The 15,436-nt window shown below is 46.0% G+C and overlaps 1 protein-coding gene across 1 annotated transcript; it reads right to left on the bottom strand.

Annotated features, from left to right (window-relative positions):
• Positions 1-3,721: 3,721 nt before the first annotated feature.
• On the bottom strand, positions 3,722-13,654 carry SDHAF4 (succinate dehydrogenase complex assembly factor 4). The gene is made up of 3 exons (XM_079947115.1): positions 13,510-13,654; positions 8,152-8,307; positions 3,722-3,966 (listed from the first exon to the last, which is right to left on the bottom strand). The coding sequence occupies exons 1-3, from the start codon at positions 13,556-13,558 to the stop codon at positions 3,857-3,859; spliced, it is 315 nt and encodes a 104-aa protein (XP_079803241.1). The 5' UTR covers positions 13,559-13,654; the 3' UTR covers positions 3,722-3,856.
• Positions 13,655-15,436: the final 1,782 nt, after the last annotated feature.

Genomic DNA, 15,436 nt, shown 5'->3' with positions numbered 1-15,436 from the left:
AAAAAAAACTGGATGTATTATTTCCAGAATGTAAGATAAAAAACAAATACAGTGGTGCCTCGCAAGACGAAATTAATCCGTTCCGCGAGTCTCTTCGTCTAGCGGTTTTTTCGTCTTGCGAAGCAAACCCATTGACGGCTTAGCGGATTAGCGCTTTTAGCGGCTTCTAGCGGCTTATCAGCTTAGCGGATAAGCGGCTTAGCAGCTTAGAAAAAGGGGGGGGGGAGGGAAAAAAAGTTGGAAAAACTCGCAAGACATTTCGTCTTGCGAAGGAAGCCCATAGGGAAATTCGTTTTGCGAAGCGCCTCCAAAACGGAAAACCCTTTCGTCTAGCGGGTTTTCCGTCTTGCGGGGCGTTCGTCTTGCGGGGCACCACTGTAAAATAAAACCTACATACAGCAACAGTGTTTGGGTTGTGTAGGCTCCTTAATAGCTTAATAATTATTTCACTATTAATATAGGTAAAAGGGACGCGGGTGGCGCTGTGGGTAAAACCTCAGCGCCTAGGACTTCCCGATCGCATGGTCGGCGGTTCGAATCCCCGCGGCGGGGTGAGCTCCCGTCGTTCGGTCGCAGCTCCTGCCCACCTAGCAGTTCGAAAACACCCTTAAGTGCAAGTAGATAAATAGGTACCACTTTATAGCGGGAAGGTAAACGGCATTTCCGTGTGCTGCGCTGGTGCCGGCTCGCCCGAGCAGCTTCATCACGCTGGCCACGTGACCCGGAAGTATCTCCGGACAGTGCTGGCTCCCGGCCTCTTAAGTGAGATGAGCGCACATCCCTAGAGTTGGACACGACTGGCCCGTACGGGCAGGGGTACCTTTACCTTTATTAATATAGGTAAAGGTAAAGGGACCCCTGACCGTTAGGTCCAGTGGCGGACGACACTGGGGTTGCGACGCTCATCTCGCTTTATTGGCCGAGGGAGCCAGCGTACAGCTTCCGGGTCATGTGGCCAGCATGACTAAGCCACTTCTGGCGAACCAGAGCAGCGCACAGAAACGCTGTTTACCTTCCCACCAGAGTGGTACCTATTTATCTACTTGCACTTTGACGTGCTTTCGAACTGCTAGTTTGGCAGGAACTATTAATATACTTCTTCTTAATTATATTTCACTGTCAATATAAAAGGTAAAGGTACCCCTGCCCGTACAGGCCAGTCTTGACAGACTCTGGGGTTGTGCGCCCATCTCACTTAAGAGGCCAGGGGCCAGCGCTGTCCGGAGACACTTCCGGGTCACGTGGCCAGCGTGACATCGCTGCTCTGGCGAGCCAGAGCCGCACACGGAAACGCCGTTTACCTTCCCGCTGGTAAGCGGTCCCTATTTATCTACTTGCACCCAGAGGTGCTTTCGAACTGCTAGGTTGGCAGGTTATACTTCTTCTTAATTATATACTTCTTCTTAATTATATTTCACTGTCAATATACTTCCTTCTTAATTGTATTTTAGTTCAGCAATTACTAAGATAAAATACATATTTTGTTATGTGCAAATGGCTTGAGATACCTATGAGGTCCGTAAATTACCATATAGCATATATTCAACACAAAAAACAGCGACAATTTGTTGTTGACAAAGGACAGCTGGACATTTAAAGGGCCCCATTACCTTCAGTTGCTGAGGGCCTCATCAAACCTAAATCCGGCCCGGCACCCACCCATACCTGCTTTTTTTTTTAAAAAAAAAAACTTTTTAAATTCAAAATTAAAACAAAACATATTATCCAGAAACATATCATCTTTATTTTTCCCCCCATTTTTCCTCCCTCCCCCCTCCCACACAAAACCCACCCACCCCACCCCCCAACTTCCCTCAGTTCCAGTCTTTGATTTCTCTGAGACTGCTGTTTTCTGCATATTACCCAGTTGTATAGATCCTCAAACTATTTAGCTGATTATTATCAATAAAAAGTTTGTGAATGTTTATTCAAACCAGCCAAGGAGTCCAGTTAGTTTTGTTGCATCTTCAAATACTTTGTAAAGGATTCTCATTCATCTTTAAAGTCACAGTTATCCTTGTCCCATAACTTATACGTCACTTTTGCGGGTTCTGCATAGTCCATCAATTTTTCTTGCCATGATTTTTTAGTTGGGGTTTCTTCAGACTTCCATCCTTGTGCTATTAAAACTCTCACGGCCGTTGTCACATACATGAAGATGTTTTTCAGCTTTTTTGGCAGATCTTTCCCTACAATCCCTAACAAAAATTCTTCAGGTTTTTAAACAAATGTTAAATGGTACATTTTCTTCAATTCGTTGTATATCATTTCCCAAATTTCTTAAATTACCTTACAATCCCACCACATATGATAAAATGTTCCCTCCTTTTCCTTACACTTCCAACATATATTGAACTAGTTTTGTACATTTTCCCTAACTGCACTGATGTCGTGTACCATCTGTACATCATCTTCATGTAACTCTCCTTCAATAGGGAACAATCTGTAAATTTTCAATCAGTTTTCCACCCATACTTGCAAACATCTGGAAAGTCAAAGGGTCCTCCACCCCTCCTCCTGACCTTCCCCTGGCCTCCAGATGTTTTGGGGCTGGTGAGGGTCAGGGTCCAGCAAACATCTGGAGGGCCAGAGGGTCCCCATTCCTGGACTGGAGTCCACTGTGAAGGCAGAGAGCCGAAGAGGGAAGAACCATTTTGGGACATGGCACCCAACAGCACCCATCACTGGCCTGCGAATTCGAAATCTTGTGAGGCTTCAGTGCTGGCAGGCAGCTCTGCCACCTGGAGGGCAAAACTGGAATACTGAGGATATTTTGAGGCGTCCCAAACTTGGAAAATTTACACCAGTCGCGGTCACGTCAACCTCAAAAGAAGCTGCGATTGTTCACAGCTGCCGAGGACCTGAGGCTTCTAGGAAAAATGTGGTACAAAAACAGTAGAAAGAAAAATACAAAAGCCACAGCGGGCCCTAATAACTATCCAGGACTGATAGAAACGCTTCTTCACATATAAGGAAATGATGGAATTTGCAGCCGCCACTTTACATAGATGTGAAATGGGTTTAAACAAACTTGTTGTTGTTGTTTAGTCGTTTAGTCGTGTCCAACTCTTTGTGACCCCCTGGACCAGAGCACGCCAAGCACTCCTGTCTACCACTGCCTCCCGCAGTTTTGTCAAACTCATGCTGGTAGCTTCGAGAACACTGTCCCACCATCTCGTCCTCTGTCGTCCCCTTCTCCTTGTGCCCTCCATCTTTCCCAACATCAGGGTCTTTTCCAGGGAGTCTTCTCTTCTCATGAGGTGGCCAAAGTCTTGGAGCCTCAGCTTCAGGATCTGTCCTTCCAGTGAGCACTCAGGGCTGATTTCCTTCAGAATGGAGAGGTTTGATCTTCTTGCAGTCCATGGGACTCTCAAGAGTCTCCTCCAGCACCAGAATTCAAAAGCACCCATTCTTTGGCGATCAGCCTTCTTTATGGTCCAGCTCTCACTTCCATACATCACTACTGGGAAAACCATAGCTATAACTAGACAGACCTTTGTTGGCAAGGTGATGTTTCTGCTTTTTTAAGACAACAGGCATCTGGAGTCTACACTTCTGTTAATACAGCCCAGAATTGTATCTGCTACTTTCCCCTTATTGTGCATTTCCAGAATTGAAAGGTGAATAAGGGCCATTAAGTCTGCTTATTGTCTTTCTTCATATTTACATCACCACCAAGGACCTAGGTTAAAAAAAAAAGGGCAACCACACACTGCTAACCTTGTGTTGAAGATATATTTATTCACAGAAAGTATCCCTTCTCAATTGCCATTAAATAAATATAACACTCCGCAGCACATAAATGTCTCCTCACCAGTTTTCCCTCACCCAAATCTTATGTCATTTTAACAGCCCTTTAAAAATCTATACAGCGTCCTTTGCGTTCCCAGTCTCCATAGCGGGTTGGTTCAGGGCCTTTGGGTCCGCCTCTCTCTTTTGTAACAGGATTGATGCCATCTGGAAATTCTGAAGAAGAAAGCACAGCAAAATGCAAATAAATTGGGAAGCTTTTAATGTTTAATGCATTGCTGTATTTTAATACTTTGTTGGAAGCCGCCCAGAGTGGCTGGGGAAGCCTAGCCAGATGGGCGGGGTATAGATGATAAATTAACCACAGAGCCTAGGACTTGCAGATCAGAAGGTCGGCGGTTCGAATCCCCGTGACGGGGTGAGCTCCAATTGCTCGGTCCCTGCTCTTGCCCACCTAGCAGTTTGAAAGCACGTCAAAGTGCAAGTAGATAAATAGGTACCGCTCCAGCGGGAAGGTAAACGGTGTTTCCGTGCACTGCTCTGGTTCGCCAGAAGCGGCTTAGTCCTGCTGGCCACATGACCCGGAAGCTGTACGCCGGCTCCCTCGGCCAATAAAGCGAGATGAGCGCCGCAACCCCAGAGTCGGCCACGACTGGACCTAATGGTCAGGGGTCCCTTTACCTTTACCTTATTATTATTATTATTATAAACCACCAGAGGGTTACTCTTGTGTCACATTCCTGGAGTCCTTTAAAGAGTTTTTACCTTTCTCCTTATGCAGGGGGCTACAAGGCAAGCCAAGTTAGCTGGGTACCTAGTTTCCCCAACTCCCCACTCTGGACATGACTCTCACCTGTGGCTCCTAGAAGCTGTCAGTATGGGACAGCAGCCACACCTGGCCGGCTAAACCAGGTGAGGATTGCCGATGGGTCTTAATACCTTGGAAAGTGAGGGACCAGAGATTCACAGAAGATTGGAAGAAATATACGAACTATTTGAAGAGCAACTGTAATCAACAAATTGCGCTAGTAGGACTACAAGAAGTTTTGCAAGGAGGAATATATGAAATATTGCAAAGAAGAGAAAGAAGAGAGATATTAGTTATGATACTTAAATGTAATAGTGAAAGTAAGAAATGTAAATTAAGTGGAAAAGATTGGGAAATTTCCAGATGTGATTGATGGAAGTCAAAGAAATTGTATAAGATATAAAACTATGTTTAATAATTGTTGAAAATGATATGTTAAAACACACACACACACACACACACACACACACACACACACATATATGGACTGCAAGAAGATCAAATCTATCCATTCTGAAGGAAATCAGCCCTGAGTGCTCACTGGAAGGACAGATCGTGAAGCTGAGGCTCCAAGACTTTGGCCAACAAACGTGTTTGCATTAGGGGATGTTCTGAAGTAGAGGACCTTATGCATCATATCTTGCGCTGCCCCTTATATAATGAAGCAAGAGAACGATTTTTAGCACCTATAAGGGCAAGGTCCCCTGGCCAGAACCCCTCTGGCATGATTTTATATCTCCTCGCAGACATAGATAAGTATGTGATCTGGTGTGTAACACTCTTTGCAACTGCCGCTAGGGAAATTAGAGCAAATTATATAGCCTAGATAGCCACCAAAAAAAAAGCAGAGACATCACCTTGCCGACAAAGGTCCATATAGTTAAAGCCATGGTTTTTCCAGTAGTGATGTATGGAAGTGACAGTTGGACCATAAAGAAGGCTGATCGCCGAAGAATTGATACTTTTGAATTCTGGTGCTGGAGGAGACTCTTGAGAGTCCCATGGACTGCAAGAAGATCAAACCTCTCCATTCTGAAGGAAATCAGCCCTGAGTGCTCACTGGAAGGACAGATCCTGAAGCTGAGGCTCCAATCCTTGGCCACCTCATGAGAAGAGAAGACTCCCTGGAAAAGACCCTGATGTTGGGAAAGATGGAGGGCACAAGGAGAAGGGGACGACAGAGGACGAGATGGTGGGACAGTGTTCTGGAAGCTACCAGCATGAGTTTGACCAAACTGCGGGAGGCAGTGGAAGACAGGAGAGCCTGGCGTGCTCTGGTCCAGGGGGTTACGAAAAGGCGGACACGACTAAACGACCTAACAACAACAACAACAACATATATAAATAAAAGGACAGTCAGGGACCTACAAAGACAGGCACCAGAGGATTGAGCGAATGTGACCAGCAGTAGGGCCAACGGTCAAGAAGGCAGTTTCTGCATGTGTTATAGAGCAGTGTTTCCCAACCTTGTGCCTCCAGCTGTTTTTGAACTACAACTCCCATCATCCCTGACTAGCGAGACCAGTGGCAAGGGATGATGGGAATTGTAGTTCAAAAACAGCTGGAGGCCCAAGGTTGGGAAACACTGTTATAGAGGGAAGTGAGGAGCAAATGGGGCTCGTCCGCTTGGGAAAGTAGCCCATCTGGGAGAAGGAAAACTCTGATCCTAAACCTCAGCTGCCTTGCGGGATAGCTTTGGGAGAAGAAAACGCTAAAGAGTATACCTTACACAAATCGGGAGTGGTGTCCCTAAGTTGGATGGCACCCTTCTGGCAACTCCTGCAGCCCAGCTGGTGCCAAACGTATTGCTCTGCTTTCCTTTGGACTGCATCATAGAATCATAGAATCCTAGAGTTGGAAGAGACCACAAGGGCCATCGAGTCCAACCCCCTGCCAAGCAGGAAACAAGCACGACTGAGAGGGAGGTCTTGTTGTCTGGGCAGCCCAGAACCTCCAGACACACCGCCCAGGCTTGTGTCACAGGGAGGTCACTTTGGTGTAGCTATTGCAGCGGTTTCACTTCACCCCCAGCAGCGAACTCCATTGTCTCAGTTGCTCCAACTACCAGTGGGACTAAATCGCCTGTTAAGTGTGCCACTGAAAACAGCTATATGGGGAACTTGTGGTTCTCCAGATACAGTTGGACAACATCTCCATGATAATTATCTTGATAATTGACCGTGCTGACTAAGGGAGTTGGGAGTCCAAAAACATTTGGAGGGTCACAGGTTCCTCACCCTCCAGACTTACAGGGTTAAAGAGCAGTAGGAAGCTTAACTGGGGAACCGCCCACTCCCAAATTCTACCCACCCAGCTTGCCTAAGGAGTTGAATGTGCATTTTTGCAGAAACTAGGCTGAGAGGTCAAGACATTAAGGTGGAAAGAGATTAGAATCAGAACACCCCAGTTTACTTACATATATACACACACACACACACACACACACACACACACACACACGTGGTACCTCGGGTTAAGTACTTAATTCGTTCTGGAGGTCCGTTCTTAACCTGAAACTGTTCTTAACCTGAAGCACCACTTTAGCTAACGGGGCCTCCTGCTGCTGCCGCGCCGCTGGAGCACAATTTCTGTTCTCATCCTGAAGCAAAGTTCTTAACCTGAAGCACTATTTCTGGGTTAGCGGAGTCCGTAACCTGAAGCGTATGTAACCTGAAGCGTATGTAACCCAAGGTACCACTGTAAAGGTTTAATAGCACACACAGAGAATGCATTGAAGGAAACACAGCAGGGGAACATAAATCAATGCACACAACGGGATGTAAAAGCTAAATGGAGAATCTCGCTTTTAAGCAAGTTTATCTCAGCAGCAAAAACAATGCTCAGAAGTTGGGTCGACCCACCTGAATTTGAACACTAGCAATCTGAAACTCAACTATCACACAATGGATGCCAGTCAGGACTCCAGTGAATTTAGTGTCTGCACTCACCTCTGAACCCTGATACAGACACAAGAAGCAAAGAATCCTATATTTAAATCTGTTTGCAAATCCTGGATGGTAAGGAAATACTAATAACTATTGAAAATGGTTTTCCCAGTAGTGATGTATGGAAGTGAGAGCTGGACCATAAAGAAGGCAGATCGCCGAAGAATGGATGCTTTTGAATTCTGGTGCTGGAGGAGACTCTTGAGAGTCCCATGGACTGCAAGAAGATCAAACCTCTCCATTCTGAAGGAAATCAGCCCTGAGTGCTCACTGGAAGGACAGATCCTGAAGCTGAGGCTCCAGTACTTTGGCCACCTCATGAGAAGAGAAGACTCCCTGGAAAAGACCCTGATGTTGGGAAAGATGGAGGGCACAAGGAGAAGGGGACGACAGAGGACGAGATGGTTGGACAGTGTTCTTGAAGCTACCAGCATGAGTTTGACCAAACTGTGGAAGACAGGAGGGCCTGGTGTGCTCTGGTTCAGGGGGTCACCAAGAGTCGGACACGACTAAACAACAACAACATTGAAAATGGCTCTCGGCAGCTGCCATTACTACCGAATTTGAGAGGCATGGCATGTCAGAACTGGGTCTACCATTTCCCAAATGTTTGCATTTATATTTTACACCCACACATAAAGTACCTACTTTCCAGTGGCTCCTTCTCTGCACTGAACTCTTCTGCCTCATCGAAACGACCCACAGGCAACTTTGCTTTCTTGAGCGGTTGCTTGGGAGGGATTTCAGGGTTCCCTTCTGTGCTGAAGGTGGCTCCTCCCAAAGCTCTGTGCAGCAGCACAGACCCTGTGATATACAAATAGGAAGTGATGGTTCAGAAGGGCGCTCTTAGAATACCTGCGCTTTCCATTTGCTTAAATCAGCCTGGACAAACAAGCGACCGCCCAACAGTTTGACTTCAGCCCCAAAGGCATACTCATCCATTGTCTCCTGAGACAGACAGGTGCCAACCAACTGAGTGTTGTACTAAGAAACTCCTGAACAAACCTGAACAAACCTGGAAAGGACAGGGAGAGAGAACTGAAGCCTAAAACGATATTAAGCAATAATAACACCCATATGAAAGCTTGCCGGTGTGTTAATCTAGACCAGGGGTCAGCGACGTGTGGCCCAGGGGCCGGAAGCGACCACGGAGGCCGTTCAACAGGCCCACGAGCCGCCCCAGAACCGAGCCGCCCACTTGGCAAATCCTGGCGCACTACGCTAAACAGTGCAGCGCAGTGACTCTCTTCTGCGGCTCTGGAAATCACTTCTGCACATATGCATATTGTATGCAGGTTACTTCCTGTAAAACAAATAACATCAAGGCTTTAAGGCTGAAGCCCTGCATGGAATATCCACGATGTCACAGTTGCCGGACTAGGTATGAATAAATGGGTTGCACTTGCAAGTATCTGCTTTTTTTTTTATCTGAGTAGAAAGTAATTATTATTATTTACTAAATTTGTATGCCTGGACGCAGGTGGCGCTGTGGGTTAAAGCCTCAGCGCCTAGGGCTTGCCGATCGAAAGGTCGGCGGTTCGAATCCCTGCGGCGGGGTGCGCTCCCGCTGCTCGGTCCCAGCGCCTGCCAACCTAGCAGCTCGAAAGCACCTCCGGGTGCAAGTAGATAAATAGGGACCGCTTACCAGCGGGAAGGTAAACGGCGTTTCCGTGTGCGGCTCTGGCTCGCCAGAGCAGCGATGTCACGCTGGCCACGTGACCCGGAAGTGTCTCCGGACAGCGCTGGCCCCTGGCCTCTTAAGTGAGATGGGCGCACAACCCCAGAGTCTGTCAAGACTGGCCCGTACGGGCAGGGGTACCTTTACCTTTACCTTTTAAATTTGTATGCCACCCTTCGTTCGTGTATCTCAGGGTGGTTCGCAACATAAAAATGCAGTATAAAAAACACAAAATGCACGAGTAGAAAGAATTTTGAATGTTCCGGTGCAGAACGATAACTAGGTCTTAAGACTTCCTCCAGCCTTATTTCATCTGCTCTCTGTAGAAGCCAAAAAAAGCACGTGCCAATACCTAATATCAAATACTAAACAGTGCGGTACTGGGACTCTCTCCCGCAGCTCTGGAAATCACTTCTGCACATGCGCAGACACTGGAAATTGCTTCTGCACATGCCTGCGGCGCCGGAAATCACTTCTGTGCGGGTGCGATTTTCGGCGTCTGGGCATGCGCAGACGTGATTTCCAGAATCGCGCTGCGCCGGTCTGACCCATGGAGGATCTCCGTGGAAGTGATCCGGCCAAGGTAAGGTAAACCTTGCCAACCCCTGATCTAGACCAGCTGGCACTAACTGAGTGTCCTATAGATGTTTTGGACTACAACTCCCATCAGCCCCAGCCAGTCGTCATCCAAAACATCTGGAGAACACCAGGTTGGGGAAAAGCTGGCCTAGACAGCTATGAGCAAGTCAGTGGATAAAGCATTCAGGAACAGAACCCTGAAAAAGCTAAGTTCCCTGACAAACACAGGCAAATGAATGGGTTCATCTTTGCAAAGGAAACACGTATGGGCATTCTGTTGCGCTTTTCAGGGGGCAAAAGGCAGAAATCCTCTGCCTTGTATTCATGTTGAGGAGCAAGCTACCTGGTAGCCATTTTACTCACAACACTTCCTCCAATTTCCAAACGAAGCCCCTTTTTACAGTGGTGCCCCGCAAGACGAATGCCTCGCAAGACGGAAAACCCGCTAGACGAAAGGGTTTTCCGTTTTGGAGGCGCTTCGCAAAACAAATTTCCCTATGGGCTTGCTTCGCAAGACGAAAATGTCTTGTGAGTTCCTGCGGGTTTTTTTCCCTCCCCCCCCCCCCGCTTTTTCTAAGCCGCTAAGCCGCTTATCAGCTGATCCGCTAAACCGCTAAGCCGCTAATAGCGCTAATCCGCTAAGCTGTCAATGGGCTTGCTTCTCAAGACGAAAAAACCGCTAGATGAAGAGACTTGCGGAACGGATTAATTTTGTCTTGCGAGGCACCACTGTAGTTGTTTAAACATAATATGGCTTATGAAAACCGTTTAACAGAAATGGTTTCAAAGCAAAATTCAGATATTATTTTTTTTGCCTGAATACTGAGAGCATAGGTAGCTGACCATTGGGCCCACCTATCCCAGGATGATCTGTTCCAGCCTTTGCCAACCTGGTGCCCTCCAGGAATTGCTGCCCTGCCCATTAGCCACAGCTAGCACAACCCATCTATTCCAACTGGTAGCAGATATATAAGGTCTCAGGGAGTGTCTTTACCAACCTTACCTACTTAAAGGTAAAGGTAAAGGGACCCCTGACCATTAGGTCCAGTCGTGGCCGACTCTGGGGTTGCGGCGCTCATCTCGCTTTATTGGCCAAGGGAGCTGGCGTACAGCTTCCGGGTCATGTGGCCAGCAGGACTAAGCCACTTCTGGCGAACCAGAGCAACGCACGGAAACGCCGTTTACCTTCCTGCCAGAGTGGTACCTATTTATCTACTTGCACTTTGACGTGCTTTCGAACTGCTAGGTTGGCAGGAGCTGGGACAGAGCAATGGGAGCTCACCCCGTCGCGGGGATTTGAACCGCCAACCTTCTGATCGGCAAGTCCTAGGCTCTGTGGTTTAACCCACAGCGCCACCCACGTCCCTTACCCTTACCTACTTAGGGCACTTTAAAAAGAGATGTTTGAGATTGAGTCGAGGCGCAGCTTTAGCCCATGAGCCCTTTTATCATGAATGAATGAATGTGGAAATAAATAATAATAATAATAATAATAATAATAATAATAAAAGAAGAAGAAGAAGGAATACCCTCCCATCAGATGTCAAAGCGATAAACAACTACCTGACATTCAGAAGACATCTGAAGGCAGCCCTGTTCAGGGGAGTTTTTAATATGTGACATTTTAGTGTATTTTTTATCTTTGTTGGAAGCCGCCCAGAGTGGCTGGGGAAACCCAGCCAGATGGGCGGGGTACAAATAATAAATTATTATTATTATTATTATTAAGCAGCTACTGCCTGATACCACATGCACAGTCACCAACCTGAGTAGACCATCAGCACTCCAGTCCTCTGAGTGCACAGAAAGTGGGAAAACACCACTGGGTTTCACATTTTATGACCCAGCTGGGTTCACCAAGAAGAGAGTATAAAGGAGAGCATATCTACAGTCAGTGACCATAGATATGCAATTACAGGAAGTTACAAAAAGAGCCATTCGCACAGCCAAACTTATGCAACGCAGAACAAAAATAGCCAAGTACTTTCTTGAGAACAGAGGCGTTACTGCTATAAGGACAGCTTGCTAAAGAGGGGCAGCTATTCTGAATTTCCTCAGAATTCCTGTGAATTTGGATGCTGTTGGTCAAAATGCTGCTGCAGGTCTGGATTTGAAATTTACATGACTCTGAAATTGTCACATATCTCCCGAGCTGAGCTGTCACTATTTGGATCCTGCCTTGTGCTTTTAACAAACTGCACCTGTGTCACATTTTTAAAAAATGGGTGCATATTTCCCCTTCGCTTCACGAGCACCTGGGGAAAACATTGTTTTCCAACGGTTTCCACACAGAACGCAAGGGGTACTGCTGTTTGAAAGAGCAGAATCTCCGGGGCATTTGTCTGATTCCCTCCTTTGGTAATCCTCATAGAACTCTAGCCCAATGGTTGCCATTAATTTGATTCTGAATTGATTTTAGAATGAGTTGATTTTAGAATCGATTTCAATTCATTGATTGTGATTTTATGTAAACTGTGTTACTTTTACTGTTGTTAGCCACTCTGAGTCCGGCTTCGGCTGGGGAGGGCGGGATATAAATATTAATAATAATAATAATAATAATTACAGCGGTACCTCAGGTTACATACGCTTCAGGTTACATACGCTTCAGGTTACAGACTCCGCTAACCCAGAAATAATGCTTCAGGATAAGAACAGAAATCGGGCTCCGGCGGCGCGGTGGCAGCAGGAGGCCCCATTAGCTAAAGTGGTGCTTCAGGTTAAGAACAGTTTCAGGTTAAGAACGGACCTCCAGAACGAATTAAGTACTTAACCCGAGGTACCACTGTATTATTATTATTATTATTATTATTATTATTATTATTTTATCACACTATTCAAGGGGATGTCCTAGCATAGCTGTCAACTTTCAGATTTGAAAATAAGGGATCAGCAGCCTCGAAAATAAGGGATCAGCACCCTCACCTGTCCCGGGGACAGTCTACGGGTTATCTGACAATCCGGGATAGCAGCGGGAAACGGCGCTGGAATAAGGGAATTTCCCACCAAAAAAGGGAAGGTTGACAGCTATGTGTTGTAGCAAAGCGGCAACCTAGCCGCTATAATAAAAGAGGCAACTTATAACAGGAAGTGGGTGGGAAACACCACAGTTTTAAGCCTGGGGGCATGTTGAAACAGCCCAAACCCAAAATAAATTATCATTATTACTATTACTGCTATTATTATTAATAGCAGCTGTAAGAATAGTAACATCAGTACAGAAAGCAGACAAAGACAGGCTGGTACAATGACAGCTTGGCAGAAATATGTAGGCCTATCACCATTTTTGCAGCCCAGTTCAACCCAGTTCCCACCCCCAAAAAAGCACCCCACTGGGAGGGATGAGCAGAGGCTGGCAAGTGGCTCTCAAGCTGTGGGTCCCCAGATGTTGCACTACAACTCCCATCATCCCTAGGGGTGATGGGAGTTGTAGTTCAACAACATCTGGGGACCCACAGCTTGAGAAAGGCTGGAGCTGCCCTTGCACTACAACTCCCATCACCCCCCGGGAACCAGCCGCGGGGGCTGACGGAAGCTGGCGCCTCGCGAATGCCTTCGGAGGGCGCCATCTTGTCCACCTCCTCCCCGCCCCCCCGGACTCCAATTCCCAGCATCCCTCGCCATAGGCTCCTCCCGCGGGGCCTGATGGGAGTTGGAGTCCTCCACCCCCTTGGCGGCTCACGCCTCGTCCCTCAGGCGAGGCCTAGCTGGGCCGAGGCGCCGGGCTTGCGTGGCTGGGTCCGGCTTACTGGAGTCAAGGGAGGAGCGGCCCAGCTGGAGCGGCAGCCTCAGGGCCATTTCGGCGGCACAAGCAGCGGCAGCAGCAGCAGTCCCAGCCTGGAAGCGAGCGAGCGGGGAACGGGGGGCGGGACTCGGGAGGGAAGCAACGCCTCCGCCACGCCCCTTTTCTACGTCATAGTCGGGGGCGCGCACGCTCTCTGTCCCGCGCCCGCCTTTCCCGTTACAAGTATTTATTTATTTCCTTGCATTGACAGACCAGGGAGCTGAAATGCAGCTAAATGCAACCAAACGCCTTTATTTTAATGGCAATTATTAAATTAATTAATAAAATAAAATAAAATTCATTATACTGTAATGCAGTTAAAATAAATACACAAAATACACCGTTATTTATTTGATTGCTAATTGCATAGACATCCCAGGGAGCTGAAATGCAACAAAATGCATTTATTTTAATTGCATTTCAATGCATTTTAATTGCATTTTAATGCAATTAAAATAAATACATAAAGTACACCGTTATTTATTTGCTTGTTGCTTGCATTGACATACCAGGGAGCTGAAATACAACAAAGTGCATTTATTTTAACAGCGTCTTAATGCATTTAAATGCAATTAAAATACATACCTAAAATAAACCGTTAATTATTTGCTTGTTTCTAGAGTTGACATACCAGGGAGCTGAAATGCAGCTAAATGCATTTATTTTAATTGCATTTAATTGCAATTAAAATACGTAAAATACGCCATTTATTTTTAAATGTATTTTTATTAAAGGTTTTCTTGATTTACAAAGGCATGTGCAATGTGTCTCGTGTTTGACTTTTTTGCTTGTTTCTTGCGTTGACACAGCAGGGAGCTGAAATGCAACAAAATGCGTTTATTTTAATTGCTTTTAATGCAAGCAAAATAAATACATAAAATACACCGTTATTTATTTGCTTGTTTCTTGCATTGACATACCAGGGAGCAGAGATGCAACTAAATGCGTTTATTTTAACTGCATTGCAGCAGCCCCAGCTTGGATGCGACCAGCGGGGAAGGGTGGGCGGGACTCGGGAGAGAAGCCCCGCCTCCGCACGCCCCTTCTGACGTCATAGTTGGGGGCGTCGTATTTATTTCCTTGTATTGACATACCAGGGAGCTGAAATGCAGCTAAACGCATTTATTTTAACTGCAATGATTAAATTAATTAATTAATAAGCTAAAATAAAATTAATTATACAGTAATGCAGTTAAAATAAATATAAAATACACTGTTATTTATTTGCTTGTTTCTTGCGTTGACATACCAGGGAGCTGAAATGCATTTATTTTAACGGCATATAAATTGCATTTAAATGCTATTAAAATAAATACATAAAACACACCGTTATTTATTTGCTTGTTTCTTGTGTTGACATACCAGGGAGCTTAAATGCAACTAAATGCATTTATTTTAGCTGCATTTAAATGGCATTTAAATGCAATTAAAATAAATACATAAAATACACCGTTATTTATTTGCTTGTTTCTTGCGTTGACATACCAGGGAGCTTAAATGCAACTAAATGCATTTATTTTAACAGCATTTAAATTGCATTTAAATGCAATTAAAATAAATACATAAATACATAAAATATGCCTTGTGCCTTTCTGATGTTTTTTAGTTCAGCTCCCATCACCCCCCCACCCCAGCCAGAATGACCTGTATTATGCAGGACTGGTGGCAGCCCTGTCTAGAGGGCACCAGGTTGGAAAACATTGCCTTAAAGTGTGAGACAAATCTGAGCTTTATGTTTCCACAAAGTGGGATATCTATCTATCTATCTATCTAATCCATGGGTAGGCAAACTAAGGCCCGGGAGCCGGAGCCGGCTGAATCCCTTTCTAAATCCTGCCTGCCGACGGTCCAGGAATCAGCTTATTTTTACATGAGTACTAGTAGAATGTGTC

This window comes from Podarcis cretensis (assembly GCF_951804945.1).
Source record: "Podarcis cretensis genome assembly, chromosome: 12".
NCBI classification, from domain to species: Eukaryota; Metazoa; Chordata; class Lepidosauria; order Squamata; family Lacertidae; genus Podarcis; species Podarcis cretensis.
Note: the sequence above shows the minus strand (reverse complement) of the source record. Positions and strands in the feature narration are given on the sequence as shown.

Excerpts from the sequence above, each read along its gene's own strand:
- SDHAF4 (XM_079947115.1), bottom strand. The coding sequence starts at position 13,558 with ATGGCCCTGAGGCTGCCGCTCCAGCTGGGCCGCTCCTCCCTTGACTCC. Across the intron at positions 8,308-13,509 it reads CCGCTCCTCCCTTGACTCCA|GGTCTGTGCTGCTGCACAGA; the intron begins GTAAGCCGGACC and ends TGTATATCACAG. Across the intron at positions 3,967-8,151 it reads AGAGAAGGAGCCACTGGAAA|AATTTCCAGATGGCATCAAT; the intron begins GTAGGTACTTTA and ends TTTCTTCTTCAG.